The 19,693-nt window shown below is 60.0% G+C and overlaps 2 protein-coding genes across 2 annotated transcripts; both read left to right on the forward strand.

The window, feature by feature from the left end:
* Nucleotides 1-205: 205 nt before the first annotated feature.
* On the forward strand, nt 206-831 carry NOP10 (NOP10 ribonucleoprotein). The gene is made up of 2 exons (XM_035572366.2): nt 206-466; nt 578-831. Exons 1-2 carry the CDS (start codon nt 290-292, stop codon nt 716-718), a joined length of 318 nt encoding a protein of 105 aa, XP_035428259.1. The 5' UTR covers nt 206-289; the 3' UTR covers nt 719-831.
* Nucleotides 832-1,435: 604 nt separating this feature from the next.
* On the forward strand, nt 1,436-19,578 carry LOC118261514 (solute carrier family 12 member 4-like). The gene is made up of 23 exons (XM_050717016.1): nt 1,436-1,463; nt 3,630-3,706; nt 4,119-4,214; nt 5,624-5,770; nt 6,111-6,165; nt 6,992-7,122; nt 8,088-8,193; nt 8,274-8,360; nt 8,453-8,515; nt 9,031-9,088; nt 9,789-9,963; nt 10,042-10,145; nt 10,248-10,346; nt 11,127-11,246; nt 12,097-12,189; nt 12,269-12,437; nt 13,435-13,630; nt 14,635-14,789; nt 17,351-17,482; nt 17,557-17,649; nt 17,742-17,824; nt 18,513-18,646; nt 19,320-19,578. Exons 1-23 carry the CDS (start codon nt 1,436-1,438, stop codon nt 19,406-19,408), a joined length of 2,490 nt encoding a protein of 829 aa, XP_050572973.1. The 3' UTR covers nt 19,409-19,578.
* Nucleotides 19,579-19,693: the final 115 nt, after the last annotated feature.

Consider the following 19,693-nt stretch of genomic DNA (forward strand, 5'->3'; position numbering starts at 1 on the left):
TGACGTCATCGATGACATCATAACGCCAAGGGACACGCTCACTTATGACATCATCCCGCAGGTCCCTCTACCGCCAGGCCCGCACCAGCCGCTGGGGCGACCTCCTGCCCTTCCCCGGAGAGGGGGTGGCAGCCAATGGGAGGGGAGAAGGGCGGTGACGACATTCTGGTGAGTGACGTCATCCTGCGTGACGTTACGCTGCGTGACGTCACCCCATAATGGAGAAGCATAAGGGTGTTGAGCAGCTTGGGGACTACAACTCCCAGCAGCCTTTGCGCGCCCTGCGCGCATGCGCAGTTGGGCTGCCTGGGACTACAACTCCCAGCCGCCTTTGCGGCCGCGGGCACATGCGCCGCCGCCCCCACTTCCGCTTCCTCCTTCTTCTTCCCCCCCCTCTCTCCCGGCCGCCGCCATGTTCCTGCAGTGCTACTACAACGAGCGCGGCGAGCGCGTCTACACCCTCAAGGTACCGGGTGGCACCGGGAGGGCTCCGGGGGGAACCGGGAGGGATCCAGGGGGGCTCCGGGGGGGGCTCCGCGGCTCGTTCCCGGCCTCACGCCCCCCGCTGTCCCCGCAGAAGCTGTCCCCCGCCGGCACCCCGACGTTCTCGGCGCACCCTGCCCGCTTCTCCCCCGACGACCGCTTCTCCCGGCACCGCCTGGTCCTCAAGCGCCGCTTCGGCGTCCTGCTCACCCAGCAGCCCCGGCCGCTGCTCTGAGCCGGGCACCGGGAGCGGCTCCGGGAGCTCCCCCCACGGGGGCACCCGGCGCTAGGACCCGGGGGAGCCCCCGAGGCGCCGCCGTCTCCATTCAATAAAATGAGTTTTTCCCACGCCGCGCCCGCGTGCTCTACGGGGAGGGCGTGGCTTCCGACAGGCCACGCCCCTTCGCTCAGCGCCGTCCATTCATTGCTTCCCCTCGGCCGCGCCCCGTCCCCTTGGTCACGCCCCGTCGCTCCCAGCCCCGCCCCTGCGGCACCCACGCCCCTGCCGCAGCGGGGGGCGTGGCCTCGCCGCCTCTAGCCCCGCCCCCCTCCCCCCGCTGCCTCATCCCCTCCTGTCAGCAGCGGCCCCGAAATCGGCGCTTTTCGGCCCAAAATCGTACGCTACAGGGGGAGGGGGGCGGGGGGAGGGGAGGAGAGGGGTTGGGCCCCATTAGGGGGGTGTTTGGGATTGAAATCAGGGGGTTTGGACCTGAAATTCTGTCTTTTGGACCCAAAATGGGGGGGCTTGGACCCAAAATTGTGTCTTTTGGACCCAAAATGGGAGGTTTGGACCTAAAGTTGTGGGGTTTGGACCCAAAATGGGAGGTTCGGGGGACGGAAAGGGGGTTGGGCTTGCAGTCAGGGGGGTTGGCCCCAAAATAACCCTTCCTCTACCCCAGTTGTGGCGCTGTAGATGTGGCGGGCCCCAAAACAGTGTGTTTTTTGCCCCAAAATGCAGTATGACGAGGCCCTGAAGAGGGGTTGGGATGCTGGGAGGGGGGTGTCAGATGCCAAAATGCCAGTTTTTCACCCCAAAAAGGGCACACTGGGTGCTGCAGGGAGGGGCGGGTGTCTCCCCAGGGGGATCAGTGCCCAAAATTGTGGGTTTTTTCCCCCAAAAATTGCGTTGTTCTCCCCAGACAAAATGCTCTTTTTTTTCCTTAAAAGTGTGTTTTTTATCTCAAAATTGTTGTTTGTGGGTGTGGTTTAAAACTTTTTGTCCTTAAATTGCTTTATTTTTTTAGGAAGAATTATTTTTCCTTGATTTTTTTTTTCTCTCAAACAGGAGCTTTTCTCCCTCAAAATGTTCCTTTTTTCCCTCAAAAAGGGCATTTTGCTCCCCAAAAGAGTGTTTTTCTCCTCAGAACAGTGTTTTGACATCAAAACCATGCGGTTTTCCTTCAAAAAGGGCAATTTTTGATCCTCCAAACGCTTTTTTTCCCCTTATATTTTGAATTTTGTCTTTCAAAACTGCAGGGATTCTCTCAAAACGGCTTTTTTTCATTGCTCAAGGTTATTTCTTTCACTCAAAATTGTCTTTTTTTCCAATAAATGTTGTTTCTATTCACAAAAATGGCGCCAAAAGTGCTCTTTTTTCTCCAGAGTTCCCTCCAAACAGTGTTTTTCCCCTCAAAACTGGCTGTTTTCACTCACAGTTGGGGCGTTATCCCCCAAAATAGTTTTTTTCCCCCTCAAAATTGTGGAGTTTCCCTTTTTCCCTTCAAAGTTGAGGTGCATTTTGTCAAAATTGGTGTTTTTTCTTTCAAAATGGGCTTTTCTTGGTCAAAACCGGGTGGGCGCCCATGAATATTGGAGGTTTCTCCCCAAATTGGGGCCTTTTGCCTCAGAATTGGGGTATTTTCCCTCAGAACTGGGCCTTTTCATCAAAACCTGATGTTTTTCCCTCACGTTGGGGCCTTTTTCCTCAAAAACTGACATTTTACCTCAAAACTTTGGCTTTTCCCGTCCAAACTGGGCCCTTTCTCCTCAAAAACTGACATTTCCCCCTCCAAATTGGGTCCTTTTCCCTCAAAACTGACATTTTCTTCCCAGAACTGGTGCCTTTTTCCTCAAAATACGACATTTTCTCCTAAAAACTGGGACCTTTGTCTTCAAAAACCGACATTTTCTCTCAAAGCTGGGCCTTTCTCTTGAAAAACTGACATTTTTCCCTCAAAAAAGGACATTTTCTCACAAAGTGGGGCGCTTTCCCATCAAAAACTGACATTTTGCCTCAAAAACTGATATTTTCCCCTCCAAGTTGGGCGCTTTCTCCTCAAAACTGACATTTTCTCCTAAAAACTGGGCATTTCCCCTCAAAAAATGACATTTTCTTCCCTAAACTGGCATATTTCCCTCAAAATCTGACTTTTTTTCTCTCAAAAACTGACATTTTCTCTCTAAACTGGGCCCTTTCCCCTCAAAAAACTGTTGTTCTCCCTCAAAACTGGGCTTTTCTCCTCAAAACCTGACATTTTTCCCTGAAAAACTGACATTTTTCTCACAGAACTGGGTCTTTTCCCCTCAAAACCGACATTTTCTGCTCAAAACTGGGCCCTTTCCCCTCAAAAACTGACATTTTCCCTCAAAACTGGGCCCTTTCTCCTCAAAAACCAACATTTTTCCCTCTAAATTGGGTCTTTTCCCTCAAAAACTGTCATTTACCCCTCCAAACTGGGTCTACTTCCCTCAGAAGTGACATTTTTCTCACAAAACTCGTCCCTTTCCCCTCAAAAACTAACATTCCCCTCCTTTCTTCATCCTTTTTCCCAAAACCCCCCTTTTCCCCCCAAACCCTTCCCCCCCCTTTTATACCCCCCCCTCCCAGGCCGCCGTGACCCCGCCCCCTCTCCGCACTGATCCCGCCCCCTGGCCCTGACCACGCCCCCCCACCGGTCGCCATGGCAGCAGCGGTGCGCTTCGTGGTGACGCCCAGCCGGGGGGGGGAGGCATCCGAGAGCAGCCCCGAGCCCCCCTCGGCCTCCAGCTCCCGCCCCCCCCCTTCCGACAGCAGCCCCAGCCCCAGCGAGGCCTCGGCCCCCCCCCGCGCCGAGCGTGGTACGGCCCGCGGGGGGTGGGTGGGGCCTGCGGGCGAGGGGCGGGGCCTGAGGGGGCGGGGCCTCGCTCATCGCCCGCCACCCCCGTAGGCCACGCCCCCCAGCCGCCTGGCCACGCCCCCGCCGGAGGCCACGCCCCCTGCGACCACAACCTGGCGCTGTTCGAGGTGAGCGGCCCCGCCCCCCCCTAAAATGGGTCCGGGGTGGGGTCGTGGCCCCCAAATCGGGGATTCTGAGCCCAAAATGGGGGTTTCTGACCCCAAAATGCCCCGTGACCCTATGAGACCCCCTGACCCTAAAACAGCCCCTGACCCTAAAGGACCCCCTGACCCTAAAACAGCCCCTGACCCTATAATCCCCCCCGACCCTATAACCCCCCCCCATGACCCTATAAACCCCCCGACCCTATAACCGACCCCATAAATCCCCTATGGGGCCCAGGAGGAGCTGGCCGCCCGGCCCCTTTAACCCCATAACCCCCCGACCCTATAACCCCCCCCCATGACCCCATAACCCCCCCCGTGACCCCATAACCCCCCTGACCCTATAACCGACCCTACAAACCTTATGGGGCCGCAGGAGGAGCTGGCTGCCCGGCCCCGCGTCCCGGCCCTATTACGCCGCATCGCCGCCTACAGCAGCTTGGGGCCCGACAGCGAGCTGGGGCCCGGCCCGGTGAGACCCTATAAGGGACCCTAAAAGGGGGCGACCCTATAAATGACCCTATAAAGGGTGGGGAGAAGGGACCCTATAAAGGGGAGACCCTATAAAGGGGAGACCCTATGAAGGGGATCCTAAAAAGGGAGATCCTAAAAGGAGAGATCATAAAGGAGGGACCCTAAAAGAGAAGACCCTATAAAGAGGGGTCCTAAAAGGGAGACCCTATAAAGGGGGGACCCTATAAAGGGTGGGGGGGAGGGACCCTAAGAGAGAAGATCCTAAAAGGGGACCCTAAAAGAGGAGGCCCTGTAAAGGGGATCCTAAAAGGGGGCGATCCTATAAAGGATGGGGGACGGACCCTAAAAGGGGAGACCCTATAAAGGGAGGGACCCCAAAAAGGGTGGGGGGAGACCCTATGAAGGGGAGACCCTAAAAGGGGGTTATCCTAAAAGGGGAGGGGGGACCCTAAAACCCCATAAGGGGGGGACCCCAAACCCTATAAGGGGGACCCAGGGGATATGGGGGAAACCGAGGGGTCCTTTAGGGTTTTGGGGTCCCTTTGGGTTCTTTTGAGGGTTTTGGGGTCCCTTTTGGGGTTTTGGGGTTCCTTTTGGGGTTTTTGGGTTCCCTTTGGGGTTTTGGGGTCCCTTTGGGGTTTTGGGGTCCCTTTGGGGTCCTTTTGGGGTTTTCGGATCCCTTTGGGTTTTTTTGGGTTCCTTTTAGGGTTTTGGGGGCCCTTTGGGGGTTTTTGTTTTTTTGGGGGGATCCTTTTGGGGTTTTGGGGTTTTTGGGTTCCCTTTGGTTTTTTGGGGGGGTCCCTTTTGTTTTTTTTGGGATTTTGTGGTCCCTTTGGGTTCTTTTTAGGGTTTTGGGGTCCTTTTAGGGTGATATGGGATTTTTGGGGTCCCTTTGGGGTTTTTGGGGTCCCTTTTGGGTTATTTGGGGTTTGGGGGGTTCTGGGGTCCCTTTGGGTTCCTTTTAGGGTTTTGGGGGCCCTTCGGGGGTTTTTGGGTTTTCTCGGGGATCCTTTTGGGGTTTTGGGTTTTTTGGGTTCCCTTTGGGGTTTTGGGGTCCCTTTTGTCTTATTTGGGGTTTTTGGGTTCCCTTTGGGGTTTTGGGGTCCTTTTGGGGTCCTTTTGGGGTCCTTTTGGGGTTTTCGGATCCCTTTGGGTTTTTTTGGGTTCCTTTTAGGGTTTTGGGGGCCCTTTGGGGGTTTTTGTTTTTTTGGGGGGATCCTTTTGGGGTTTTGGGTTTTTTGGGTTCCCTTTGGGGTTTTGGGGTCCCTTTTGTGTTATTTGGGGTTTTTGGGTTCCCTTTGGGGTTTTGGGGTCCCTTTTGTGTTATTTGGGGTTTTGGGGGGGGGGGGCGGTTTTGGGGTCCCTTGGGGGGTCCCTCTGGGGTGACGGGGCTATTTGGGGCCGCAGCGGCGGGCGCTGGGCACGCTGTGCGGGGTGGCGACGCCGTCGCTGCAGACGCTGCTGGGGCTGGTGCTGGTGCTGCGGCTGCCCTGGGCTGTGGGGTCGGGCGGCGTGCTGCAGGTCTGCGGGGTCGGCGTGCTGCTGGGCGCCTGCGTGAGTCCTGTGGGGTTTTTGTAGGGTTTTTATAGGGTCGGGGGGGTTTCGGGGTCAAGGTGGGGCGATGTCAGGGGTTTATGCGCGGGTTTGGGGAGAGAAAAGGGGGTTCTGGGGGGTCCTGGGGGTGGTGTGCTGCTGGGTGCCTGCGTGAGGGTTATGGGGCCGTTATAGGGTTTGTATAGGGTCGGGGTGTTTTTGGGGTCAGAATGGGGGGATTTGGGGGTTTTATGGGGGGATTTTGGGGGGTTTGGGGGTCTCTGGGGGGTTGTGGGGTCTCTGGGGGGTTTTGGGGTGGTTTTGGGGTGGTTTTAGGGTGCCCAGACGCGTCGCCCCGCAGGCCGTGCTCACCGCCCTGTCCCTCAGCGCCATCGCCACCAACGGGGGTGCCCCCGGTGAGCGGGGTCAGGGTCGGGGTTTGGGGGGATTTGGAGGAATTTGGGGGATTTGGGGGGATTTGGGGTCTTTGGGGGGTTATTGGGGTATTTCGGGTCAGGGTATTGGGGGTGTTTGTGGGGCACTTGGGGCATTTAAGGGTTGTTTAGGGGGTATTTATGGGGTTTGGGGGTATTTTGTTTTGGGGGGGGCTATTTGTGGGGTATTTGGGGTATTTTAGTGGGGTTTTGGGGTATTTGTGGGGTATTTCGTGGGTATTTGTGGGGCTTGGGGGTGTTTTCTGGGGGGTGTGGGTATTTTGGGGTTATTCGGGGTATTTTTGTGGGGTTTTGGGGTATTTGTGGGGTATTTGGGGTGGTCATTGGGGTTTTTACGGGGTATTTGGGGGTGTTTTGGGGGGTTATTTATGGGGTTTTGGGGTATTTTTATGGGGTTTTGGGGCTCTTAGGGGTACCTTTGTGGGGTTTTGGGGTGTTTTGGGGGTTCTTTATGGGGTTTGGGGGTATCTTTGTGGGGGGTTGGTTTTTTTGGGGGGTTATTTATGGGGTTTTGGGGTGTTTTTGTGGGGTTTGGGGGTTATTGGGTTTTCGGTGTTTTTGCGGGGGTTTGGGGTGTTTTGGGGGGTTATTTATGGGGTTTTGGGGTCACTTTGTGGGATTTTGGGGTGTTTTTGTGGGGTTTTGGGGTATTTTGGGGTATTTTTGTGGGTTTGGGGGATCTTTTTGTGGGGTTTTGGGGTATTTTGGTGGGGTTTTGGGGCTCTTTGGGGTATCTTTTGGGGGTTTTGGGGTATTTGGGGTCACGGGGTGTTGCGGGGCGCCGCAGGGGGCGGCCCGCTGGCGCTGCTGTGGGGGGCGCTGGGCCCCGAGGCGGGGGGCGCGGTGGGGCTCTGCGCCTTCCTGGGGGCCGCCTTCGGGGCCGCCAGCGCCGCCCTGGGCGCCGCCGAGCTGCTGCTGGTGAGCTGGCCCTTTAAGGGGCGGGGCCTGCGGGGGGCGGGGCCTGGGAGGGGTGGAGGGAGGGGGCGTGGTCAAGGGGAAGTGGGAGGGGCTTGGAGGAGGGGGTGGGGGTTGGAGGGGCAGGGTTTGAAGGGAGGGGGTGTGGCCTGGTGGGGTGGGGTGGGGCGTGGGGTGGCCATCTTGGGTGTGGCCATTGGTGGGGAGCCATCGGGTGCGGCCATCTTGAGTGGGGCCATTGGGGGCGACCCCTCGAGGCAGCCATCTTGGGTGTGGTCATTGGGGGGGGCATCAAGGGGGCAGCCATATTGGGCGTGGCCATTAGGGGAGCCAACTTGGGGCAGCCATCTTGGGTGGGGCCATTGGGGTGGCCAGCTCGAGGCAGCCATGTTGGGTGTGGCCATTGTGGGAACCATCTTGGGTGTGGCCATCTTGGGCGTGGTCGTTGGGGGAGACACCATGGGGCGGCCATCTTGGGTGTGGCCATTGGGGTGGTCCCCTTGGGGCAGCCATCTTGGGTGTGGCCATCTTGGGTGTGGTCACTGGGGGAACCATCTTGGGTGTGGCTATCCTGTGGCGGCCATCTTGGGCGTGGCCGTGGGGCGTCCCCCCAGGGCGTCCACCTTGGGCGTGGCCGCAGCCGTGTCCCCGCAGGTGTACGTGGTGCCGCAGGCGGCCATCTTACCGGGCCACGGCCGCGGGGCCCTGCTGGCCAACGGCCGCGGCTACGGCTCGGGGCTCCTGGGGCTCCTGGGGCTGGGGGCCGCCGCGCCCCCCGCCGCCCGCGCCGCCCCCCTGGGCCCCGCCGGGCTCCTGCTGGCCCTGCTGGGGCTGCAGGCGGGTGCCCTCCGCGCCGCCCTGCCGGGGGCGCGCCCCACGTAAGTCCCTCCCCCGTTTACCCAAATGTATGCAAATGTATGCAGATTTATGCAAAGGAGGTTATAATCCACAGGTTGTGCCTCCCGCAGCCCCCCGGCGGCCATCTCCAGCCCTGCCCCACGCCGCGCCGCGGGGACAACGGCAGCGCCGCCCCCCTGCCGGCCGTACCGGGGCCCAGCGCCCGCCTGCTGGCCCGTGAGTCCCCCCCGGGGGGCACTGGGGGCACCCCGCAGAGCCCCCCGACCCTAAATCCGACCCTATATGCGATCCCATAGGGAACCTGTGGCCCCCTGAGCCGCCCCTCGGCGACACCGCCGCCACCTTTGGGCTCCTGCTGGGTCTCAGCCTCCCCACGGCCTCCGGTGGGTCTGGGCCCCCCGGCAGCCCTATAAGCACCCCCCCCACGGCCCTATAAACCTTATAGGGCCGCCATTATGCATGTGTGTCCCTATAGGGGTGCTGTGGGGCTGCAGCCACGCCGGGGAGCTGCGCGACGCCGCCCACTCCATCCCCGCCGGTAGCGTCGGGGCCGCTGTCGGCAGTGCCTTGGGGTGCATCCGGGACCCTAAATGGGAAAAGGGGGACCCCAAAATGGGAAAAGGGGACCCTAAATAGAAAAATAGGACCCCAAAATGTAAAACGGGGACCCTAAAATGTAAAAGGGGACCCCAAAGTGGGGGTGAGGGAACCTAAAATGTGGAAAGGGGGCCCTAAAATGGGGGTGGAGGGCCCCAAAATGGGGGGTGGGGGGCCCTAAAAGTGTGGGAGGGGGCCCTAAAATGTGAGGGGGGGACCCTAAACTGTTTGGGGGGACCCCAAAATGTGGGAGGGCGACCCTAAAACATGAGTGGGGACCCTAAAATGGGGAAGGAAGACCCTAAAGTGTGGGAAGAGGACCCCAAAATGTGGGAGGGGACCCCAAAATGGGGGTGGGGGACCCTAAAAGCGTGGGGGGGACCCCTAAAGTGTCTTCGGGGGTGCGTTTTGGGGCCGGGTGCCTGTTTTTTGGGGTTTCTTTCCTTGACGGCGTAGACCTGAGCGCGGCCCTGCTGCTGGGAGCCTGCGTGGAGGGGCAGCTGCTGCGCGACAAGTGGGTGCCTGCGTGTCCCCACGGGGTCCCCAAATGTCCCCAATGTCCCCAAGGGGTCCCCAAAGTCCCCAGGGGGTCCCCGATGTCCCTATGGGGGTCCCCAAAGGGTCCCCAATGTCCCTATGGGGGTCTCCAGGGGGTCCCCGATGTCCCCAGGGAGTCCCCAATATCCCCACGGTGTCCCTATGGATGGCCCTAATGTCCCTGTGGGTGTCCCTGATGTCCCCATGGGTGTCCCCTTTGTCCCTAAATGTCCCTTTGGGTGTCTCTATGGGTGTCCCCATGTCCCTGTGGTGTCCCTGTGGGTGTCCCCAATGTCCCCAGGGTGTCCCCAATGTCCCCATGGGTGTCCCCATGTCCTTATGGTGTCCCCAGGGGTCCCCTCAATGTCCTCACAGTGTCCCTGTTGTTGTCCCCATCCCTTTGGTGGCGTCCCCCCGTCCCTGCCGTGTCCCTGTAAATGTCCCCACACCCCTATATCGTGTCCCCACGTCCCTATATTGGCCCTATAAATGTCTCCATGTCCCTATATTGTGTCCCCATGTCCCCGTATCGTGTCCCCATGTCCCCACACCGTGTCCCCATGCCCCTATATCACCCCATATCCTGTCCCAACGTCCCCATACCGTGTCCCCACGCCCCCATGTCACCCCACCCCCTGTCCCCACGCCCCATATCACGTCCCCCTGTCCCCATGCAGGTTCGGCTCGTCGCTGCGGGGCCGCCCGGTGCTGGCGGCGCTGTCGTGGCCGTCCCCGTGGCTGCCGCTGGCGGGGGCGCTGCTGGCGGCGGGGGGCGCGGGGCTGCAGGCGCTGGCGGGGGGCTCGCGGCTCCTGAGGGGCCTGGCCCGGGCCCGCGCCCTCCCCCTGCCCCCCGTGAGTGGCCCCTCCCCTTCCTCATGACGTCACCACCCCGGTGATGGCGTCATGATGATGTCATCGGTGGTGTCACAGGCGCTGGGGCGCGGCGAGCTGTGGCCGCTGGCGGTGACGGCGGCGGTGGCGGAGCTGGGCGTGCTGCTGGGCTCCATCGACCTGGTGGCGCCCGTCCTGTCCGTGTGGGTGGCCCTGTCCCCTCCTTCTGACGTCATCGCGATGACGTCACGCCCTCTCGGTGACATCAAGCCCCACCCCCCCATGACGTCATGACCCCTCCCCAGGTTCTCGCTCACCGCCTACCTGTGCCTCAACCTGGCCTGCGCCATGCAGGGGCTGCTGACGGCGCCCGGCTGGAACCCGCGCTGCCGCCTCTACCACTGGTGAGCCGCGGCCCCAGGTGTCCCCAAAGTGTCCCCAAAATATCCCCAACGTGCCCCCCCCAAATGTCCCCAAGGTGGCCCCAAAATATCCCCAAGGTTTCCCCAAAATATCCCCAACGTGGCCCCAAAATGTCCCCAAAGTGTCCTGAAAACGGACCCAAAGTTACCCCAAAATGTCCCCAACATGTCCACAAAGTGTCCCCAACGTGTCCCCAAAATATCCCCAAAATGTCCTGAGATTATACTCAAACTTACCCCAAAATGTCCCCAAGGTGTCCCCAACATGTCCTCAAAGTGTCCCCAAAGTATCCTGAACGTGTTCCCAGCGTGTCCCCAAAATGTACCCGAAGTTTCCCCAGTGTGTCCCCAAAATGTACACAAAGTATCCCCAATGTGTCCCCAGAGTGTCCCTAAAATGTCCCCAAGGTGTCCCCAACATCCCCGATGTCCCCAGTACGTCCCCGATGTCCCGAACGTATCCCCAACGTGTCCCCAATGTGCCCAACATGTCCCCAACTTCCTCAACATGTCCCTGATGTCCCCAACATCCCTGATGTCCCCAACATGTCCCCAGCATCTCCGATGACCCCAACGTGTCCCCAAGGTGTCCCCAACATCCCCAAGTTGTCCCCAATGTCCCCAAAATCGCTGATGTCCCCAAGGCGTCCCCAACATCCCCAACGCGTCCCCAACATCCCCAACGCGTCCCCAGTATCCCCAACGTCCCCCAACACATCCCTGATGTCCCCGATGTCCCCGACGTGTCCCCGCTGTCCCCAGGGCGGTGTCGCTGGCGGGCGCGGGGCTGTGCCTGGCCCTGATGTTCGCCACCTGCTGGTTCTACGCCCTGCCGGCGCTGGGCATGGCGGGCATGGCCTACACCTACGCCGACCTCCAGGGGTGAGCCGCGTCCCCTCGGGTCCCCTCCTGTCCCCAAGGGTCCCCACGGGTCCCATTTTGTCCCTTTTGCGTCTAATTTTGTCCCTTTTGGGTCCCTTTTTGTCCCCTTTGGATCCCATTTCATCCCCTCAGGCTGCCATTTTGTCCCGTCAGGCTGCCATTTTGTGTCCCCTCAGGGCACCTTTTTGTCCCATTTTGTCCCCTTTCGTCCCCTTTTTGATCCCATTTTATCCCCTTTGGGTCCTTTTCTGTCACCTTTGGGTCCCCTCCTGTCCCCCCCGGGTCCCCTCGGGTCTCCTCGGGTCCCCTTGGGTCAGGTTTTGTCCCCTTTGGGTCCCTTTTGGTCCCCTTCTGTCCCCTTCAGCCACCATTTTTTCCCCTTTGGGTCCCATTTTCCCTTCTTTTCACCCCATTTTTACCCCCTCTGGGCACCATTTCCCCCCACACCATTCCCCCTTCCCTCCCCTTCTCCCACCCCAAATCCCCTATAACGCCCCCAACTCCCCCAATTCCCCCCAAATCCCATTATTTTCCCCCATGACCCCATTATCTCCCCCCGTAACCCCATTATTTCCCCCATAACACCCTTCTAACCCCCTAAAACCCCATTATCTCCCCACATAACCCCAGTTATAACCTCCTTAAAACCCCGTTATCTCTCCCCACAACCCCATTATTCCCTCCCATGACCCCATTATTTCCCCCCAAACCCCGTTATTTCCCCCCAAGCCCTCTTCCAACCCCCTAAAACCCCATTATATCCCCCCAACCCCCCCATAAGCCCCCCAATTCCCCCCCAATCCCCCTAAATCCCCCCAAACCCCATAACTAACCCCCAAATCCCCCCCAGCGCCCCCTCGGAGTGGGGCGAGGGCTTCCGCTCCCTCCCCCTGAGCGCCGCCCTGGCGGCCCTACGGCACCTGGAGCAGCGCCCGCCGCGGCGGTGAGTGGGGTCGGGCTATGGGGTGGGGTCCCCCCCCCGGCCCTGTACCCCGACCCTAAATCCCTTTGGGGTCCCGCAGGCCCCAGCTGCTGGTGCTGCTGAAGCTGGACGCCGAGCTGCGGGTCACCCAGCCCCAGCTGCTGGCCCTGGCCGCTCAGCTGCGGGCCGCCGGCGGGCTGACGGTGGCCGCCTCCGTGCTGCCCGGGGACGTGCTGCAGGCCAGGGAGCGCGTCAGGGCCGCCGAGCAGGTAGGGCACTGGGAAACCCCGTAAAAAGCCGTAAAACCCCATAGAACCCCATTAAATCCCATAAAACCCCATAGAACTCCATAAAATCCCATAAAACCCCACAGAACCCCATAAAATCCCACGGAACCCCATAAAATCCTACAGAACCCCGTAAAAACCCAGTAGAAACCCATTAAATTGCATAAAATCCCACAGAACCCCATTAAATCCCAGAGAACCCTTTAGAACCCACTAGAACCCCCCAGAACCCGTAGAACCCCATTAAATCCCATGGAACCCCATAGTGCCCCATAGTGCCCCATAGTGTCCTGTAGTGCCCCATAACACCCCGTAGCCCCCCAGTAATCCCCCATAGCACCCCCTAGTGACCCCATAACACCCCCAGTGACCCCATAACACCCCGTAGCCCCCCCATATCCCCCTGTAAGACCCCCTAACCCCCCCATAACACCCCCTAGTGACCCCATAACACCCTGTGGTGACCCCGTAACACCCCCTAGTGACCCCATAACACCCCATAGCCCCCCATAACACCCCCTAGTGACCCCATAACACCCCGTAGCCCCCCCATATCCCCCTGTAAGACCCCCTAACCCCCCCATAACACCCCATAGTGACCCCATAACACCCCATATCCCCCCCAGCCCCCCCAAAAACACCCTGTGGTGACCCCATAAAACCCCCTAGTGAGCCCATAACACCCCATAGCCCCCCATAACACCCCCTAGTGACCCCATAACACCCTGTGGTGACCCCATAACACCCCCTAGTGACCGCATAACACCCCATAGCCCCCCATAACACCCCCTAGTGACCCCATAACACCCTGTGGTGACCCCATAACACCCCCTAGTGACCCCATAACACCCCGTGGTGACCCCATAACACCCCATAGCCTCCCATAACACCCCCTAGTGACCCCATAACACCCCATAGCCCCCCAGAACACCCCCTAGTGACCCCATAACCCCCCCTATAACCCCCCCGTGCCCCGCAGGCGCTGCGGGGGGCGCTGGCGGGGGCGCGCTGCGGGGGCTTCGTGCAGGTGCTGGCGGCCGGGCGGGCGCGCGAGGGGCTGGCGGCGCTGGTGCAGGGCTGCGGCCTGGGGGCCCTGCGCCCCGACACCGTGCTGCTGGGCTGGCCCCGAGGCTGGCGCCGCCGCGACGACCCCGCCGCCGCCCGCGACTTCGTGGGTACGGGGAGACGGGGGCTGGGGGGGTTATGGGGGGGGTATGGGGGTGGGGTTATGAGGGATTTGGGGGGGGTTATGGGGGGGTTATGAGGGATTTGGGGGGTTATGGGGGGTTATGAGGGATTTGGGGGGGTTATGGGGGGTATGGGGGGTTATGAGGGATTTGGGGGGTTATGGGGGTTATGGGGGGATTTCGAGAGGTTATGGGAGGTTATAGGGTGGTTACGGGGAATTTGGGGGGTTATGGGGGGGTTTGGGGGGGTTGTGAGGGATTTGGGGGGTTATGGGAGGTTATAGGGTGGTTATGGGGGGGCTATGAGGATTGGGGGTTTATGGGGGTATGAGGGATTTCGAGGGGTTATGGGAGGTTATAGGGTGGTTACGGGGGATTTGGGGGGTTATGGGGTGGTTATGGGGGGATTTGGGGGGGTTATGGGGGATTTGGGGGGTTATAGGATGATTATGGGGGGGTTATAGGGTGGTCATCAGGGACTTGGGGGAGTTATAGGGGTTTTGGGGGTTATAATGGGGTTATGGGGGTTATAATGGGGTTATGGGGGGATGGGGCTTATAATAGGGTTGGGGGGGTTATAATGGGGTTGGGGGGGATATAGGGTGGTTATGGGGGCATTTGGGGGGTTATGGGGGATTTGGGGGATTCTAGGGTGGTTACGGGGGGATTGGGGGGGGTTATGGGGGTTATGGGGGATTTGGGGGGTTATAGGGTGGTTATGGGGGGGTTATAAGGTGGTCATCAGGGGACTTGGGGGGGTTTGGGGGGTATAATGGGGTTTTGGGGGGGGGTATAACAGAGTTATGGGGGGGGCTGTAGGTGAGTTTGGGGGGTATAATGGGGTTATGGGGGGTTTGGGGGAGGTTATGGGGGAATTGGGGGATTAAGGGGGGGGGGGTTGGGGGAGTTGGGAGGGTTGGCGGGAGGCTGGGGGGGTTGTGGGGGGTTATAGGGCCGGTGTCCGTCCCCCACCCCCGTGTGTCCCCCCCCAGAGCTGCTGCGGGTGGCGGCGGCCGGTGGCCGGGCCCTGCTGGTGGCCAAGGGGCCGCTGGGGACCGGGGCACCGGGGGGGTCCCTGGACGTGTGGTGGGTGGTGGGCGACGGGCGGCTGCTCACCCTGCTGCCCCTGCTGCTGCGCCAGCACCCGGTGCGTGGGGTTATGGGGTCGGGGGGCGTCGGGGTGGTTTATGGGGTTTGGGGGGGTCTTGGGGTGGGTTATGGGGGTGGTATATTGGGGGTTGGGGGGGGTTATGGGGGCTTTGGGGGTGATATTGGGGGATATGGGGGGGTTTGGGGGGCATATGGGATGGTATATGGAGGGTTATGGGGTGGTTTATGGGGTTTTGGGGGTCTGGGGGGTGGTTTATGGCATGGTATATGGGGGGGGGTTATGGGCTGGTATATTGGGGGTTCTGTGGGTCTGTGTGGGTTCCTATGGGTCTGTACGGATATTTATGGGGTCTGTGTGGATATCGATGGGGTCTGTAGGGGTATTGATGGGGTCGGTGTGGGTATTTATGGGTCCATACGGGCATTTATGGGTCGGTGTGGGTATTTCTGGGGTCGGTGTGGGTATTTAGGGGTCCGTACGGGCATTTATGGGGTCGGTGTGGGTATTTCTGGGGTCGGTGTGGGTATTTATGGGTCCATACGGGCATTTATGGGTCGGTGTGGGTATTTCTGGGGTCGGTGTGGGTATTTACGGGTCCGTACGGGCATTTATGGGGTCGGTGTGGGTATTTCTGGGGTCACTGTGGGTAAATTTATGGGTCCGTACGGGTATTTATGGGGTCGGTGTGGGTATTTCTGGGGTCGGTGTGGGTATTTACGGGTCCGTACGGGCATTTATGGGGTCGGTGTGGGTATTTCTGGGGTCACTGTGGGTAAATTTATGGGTCCGTACGGGCATTTATGGGGTCGGTGTGCGTATTTCTGGGGTCGGTGTGGGTATTTACGGGTCCGTACGGGCATTTCTGGGGTCAGTGTGGGTATTTCTGGGGTCGGTGTGGGTATTTACGGGTCCGTACGGGCATTTATGGGGTCGATGTGGGTACTTATGGGGTCGGTGTCGGTATTTACGGGTCCGTACGGGCATTTCTGGGGTCGGTGTGGGTATTTACGGGTCCGTACGGGCATTTATGGAGTCGGTGTGGGTATTTCTGGGGTCGGTGTGGGTATTTACGGGTCCGTACGGGCATTTCTGGGGTCGGTGTGGGTATTTCTGGGGTCGGTGTGGGTATTTACGGGTCCGTACGGGCATTTATGGGTCGGTGTGGGTATTTCTGGGGTCGGTGTGGGTATTTACGGGTCCGTACGGGCATTTCTGGGGTCGGTGTGGGTATTTCTGGGGTCACTGTGGGTAAATTTATGGGTCCGTACGGGCATTTATGGGGTCGGTGTGGGTATTTCTGGGGTCGGTGTGGGTATTTACGGGTCCGTACGGGCATTTATGGGGTCGGTGTGGGTATTTCTGGGGTCACTGTGGGTAAATTTATGGGTCCGTACGGGCATTTATGGGGTCAGTGTGGGTATTTCTGGGGTCGGTGTGGGTATTTACGGGTCCGTACGGGCATTTATGGAGTCGGTGTGGGTATTTCTGGGGTCGGTGTGGGTATTTACGGGTCCGTACGGGCATTTCTGGGGTCGGTGTGGGTATTTACGGGTCCGTACGGGCATTTATGGAGTCGGTGTGGGTATTTCTGGGGTCGGTGTGGGTATTTACGGGTCCGTACGGGCATTTCTGGGGTCGGTGTGGGTATTTCTGGGGTCACTGCGGGTAAATTTATGGGTCCGTACGGGCATTTATGGGGTCGGTGTGGGTATTTCTGGGGTCGGTGTGGGTATTTACGGGTCCGTAAGGGCATTTATGGGGTCGATGTGGGTACTTATGGGGTCGGTGTCGGTATTTACGGGTCCGTACGGGCATTTATGGGGTCGGTGTGGGTATTTCTGGGGTCGGTGTGGGTATTTACGGGTCCGTACGGGCATTTATGGGGTCGGTGTGGGTATTTCTGGGGTCACTGTGGGTATATTTATGGGTCCGTACGGGCATTTATGGGGTCGGTGTGGGTATTTCTGGGGTCGGTGTGGGTATTTACGGGTCCGTAAGGGCATTTATGGGGTCGATGTGGGTACTTATGGGGTCGGTGTCGGTATTTACGGGTCCGTACGGGCATTTATGGGGTCGGTGTGGGTATTTCTGGGGTCACTGTGGGTAATTTACGGGTCCGTACGGGCATTTATGGGGTCGGTGTGGGTATTTCTGGGGTCGGTGTGGGTATTTACGGGTCCGTACGGGCATTTATGGGTCGGTGTGGGTATTTCTGGGGTCGGTGTGGGTATTTACGGGTCCGTACGGGCATTTATGGGGTCGGTGTGGGTATTTCTGGGGTCACTGTGGGTAAATTTATGGGTCCGTACGGGCATTTATGGGGTCGGTGTGGGTATTTCTGGGGTCGGTGTGGGTATTTACGGGTCCGTACGGGCATTTATGGGGTCGGTGTGGGTATTTCTGGGGTCGGTGTGGGTATTTACGGGTCCGTACGGGCATTTATGGGGTCGGTGTGGGTATTTCTGGGGTCACTGTGGGTAATTTATGGGTCCGTACGGGCATTTATGGGGTCGATGTGGGTACTTATGGGGTCGGTGTCGGTATTTACGGGTCCGTACGGGCATTTATGGGGTCGGTGTGGGCATTCCTGGCCCCAGGCGTGGCGCGGGTGCCCGCTGCGGCTCTTCGCGGTGGCGCTGCTGGAGGACAACAGCCTGGCCCTGGGCCGCCTGCTGCAGGCCTTCGCCCAGCGCCTGCGCCTGCCGGCCCGCACCGAGGTGGTCGAGCTGGTGGGTACCCCCTTCCCCCGGGAGCGGGACGTCATGCTGACGTCACCGTGACGTCACTCGTGGCGTCACCGCAGCACGACAGCGACGTCTCCGCCTACACGTACGAGCGCACGCTGATGATGGAGCAGCGCTCCCGCATGCTGCGCCAGATGCGCCTGGCGCGCCAGGTGACGTCACTAGCCACGCCCCCTTTTGACCACGCCCCTCGTGGCCACACCCCCTTGTGACCGCGTGACGTGTTCCCCCCCCCCCCCCGCAGGCCTGGCACGGCTCCGCCCCCCCCAGTGGAGGGGAGGAGGAGGAGGGGGGAGGAGGGGGCGGCCCCCGGCCGGGCCCCAGCCCGTGAGTGGTACTGGGGGGACTGGGAGGGACTGGGAGGGGACTGGGATATACTGGGAGGGGATTCTGGGGTACTGGGAAGGGATATGAGGGAACTGGGAGGGACCGGGAGGGGATATGGGGAGATTGGGAGGGAACTGGGAGGGACTGGGATATACTGGGAGGGGCTGGGGGGGACTGGGAGGGGATTCTGGGGTACTGGGAGGGACTGGGATATACTGGGAGGGGCTGGGGGGGGACTGGGAGGGGATTCTGGGGTACTGGGAGGGACTGGGATATACTGGGAGGGGACTGGGGGGGACTGGGAGGGGATTCTGGGGTACTGGGAGGGACTGGGATATACTGGGAGGGGAATGGGGGAGACTGGGTGGGACTGGGAGGCACTGGGATATACTGGGAAGGTATCAGGGGCTACTGGGAAGGGACTTGGGGGGGTACTGGGACATACTGGGAGGCACTGGGACATACCGGAAGGGGACTGGGGGGTACTGGGAAGGAACTGGGGGGTACTGGGAGGCACTGGGATGGACTGGGAGGCACTGGGAGGGGCTTGGGGGGGTACTGGGAGGCACTTGGGTATACTGGGAGGGGAGTGGGACGGACTGGGACTGTACTGGGCGGGTCCGGGGCGGCGTTCACGGGCCTGTACCGACCCATACTGGTCCGTACTGGTCGGTACTGGTGCCTGCAGCACCAACGTGCGGCGCATGCACGCGGCCGAGCGGCTGAACGAGGCCATGGGGCGGCGCTCGGCGGGGGCGCGCCTGGTGCTGCTCGACCTGCCGGCCCCGCCCCCCGCCTCGCCCCGCCCCCGTGACGACAACTGTATCCATGGCGACGGCGCGGCGTCCCTGGCAACGGGGGCAGGCTTCGCCGCGGCATCCCTAGCGACGGCGGCGGTGGTCATGGCAACGGGGGCGGCGTCCTTAGCAACAGAAAGGGGAGGGGGTGTGGTTGTCATGGAGACGGGGGTGGCGTCCCTCGCAACGTCCTTAGCAACGGGAAGGAGGGGGCACGGTTGTCACGGAGACGTGGAGCGGCGGGAGGGAGGTGTTGCCACAGCAACGGAGGGCGGGGGAGCGTAGCCATGGCGACGGGTGATTGACAGCGCTGCCATGGCGACGGGGGAATGGGGTGAAATAGGGGGAAATTGGGCAAAAAAAGGGGGAAAAGGGGGAAGGAGGGAGGAAATGACGGAGGAATGGGGTTGAATAGGGTGAAAACAGGGAAATGAGGGGGAAAAGTGGGTACTAAAGGGGGAAATAGGGGAAAAAATGGGGTAAAATGAGGGGAAAAGGGGAAGGATTGGGAAAATGGGGCAAAAAGTGGAGATTTCTGACAAATCTGGGGGAAAGGAGGTAGGAATGGGGCAGAATGGGCTGACCCGGGGAAAAACGGGTTCAAACGAGGGGAAAATGGGGTTAAAGCGAGGGGAAAAAGGGGAAGGGGAAATGGGGCAAAAAGCGGCGGTTTTGGGGTTTTCCTTGATGCGCTGCAGACGTGGAGTTCCTGGAGGTGCTGACGGAGGGGGCTGGGCCCCGTGCTGCTCGTGCGGGGCGGCGACTAGCCCAGTATGGACCAGTATAAACCGGTATGGACTGAGTAGGGAACCAGTGTGCACCAGTATGGAACCAGTATAGACCAGTATGGAACCAGTACGGGCCCAGCATCGCAGCAAGCGGCTTCCCAGTATGGGCTGCGCTGCTCCCAGTATGGCTCCGCCACTCCCAGTCTGGGCCCGGAGCTCCCAGTATGAGCACGGCACCGCTCCCAGTGCTCCCAGTACGAGCACGGCACCAATAAACCAGTTCCTACCCCTCAGCCTCCCGGCTCCTTCTTGGGGGGTTGCACCCGGGCACCAAACACCCCAAC

Source organism: Cygnus atratus, unplaced genomic scaffold (assembly GCF_013377495.2).
Source record: "Cygnus atratus isolate AKBS03 ecotype Queensland, Australia unplaced genomic scaffold, CAtr_DNAZoo_HiC_assembly HiC_scaffold_90, whole genome shotgun sequence".
Lineage (NCBI taxonomy): Eukaryota > Metazoa > Chordata > Aves > Anseriformes > Anatidae > Cygnus > Cygnus atratus.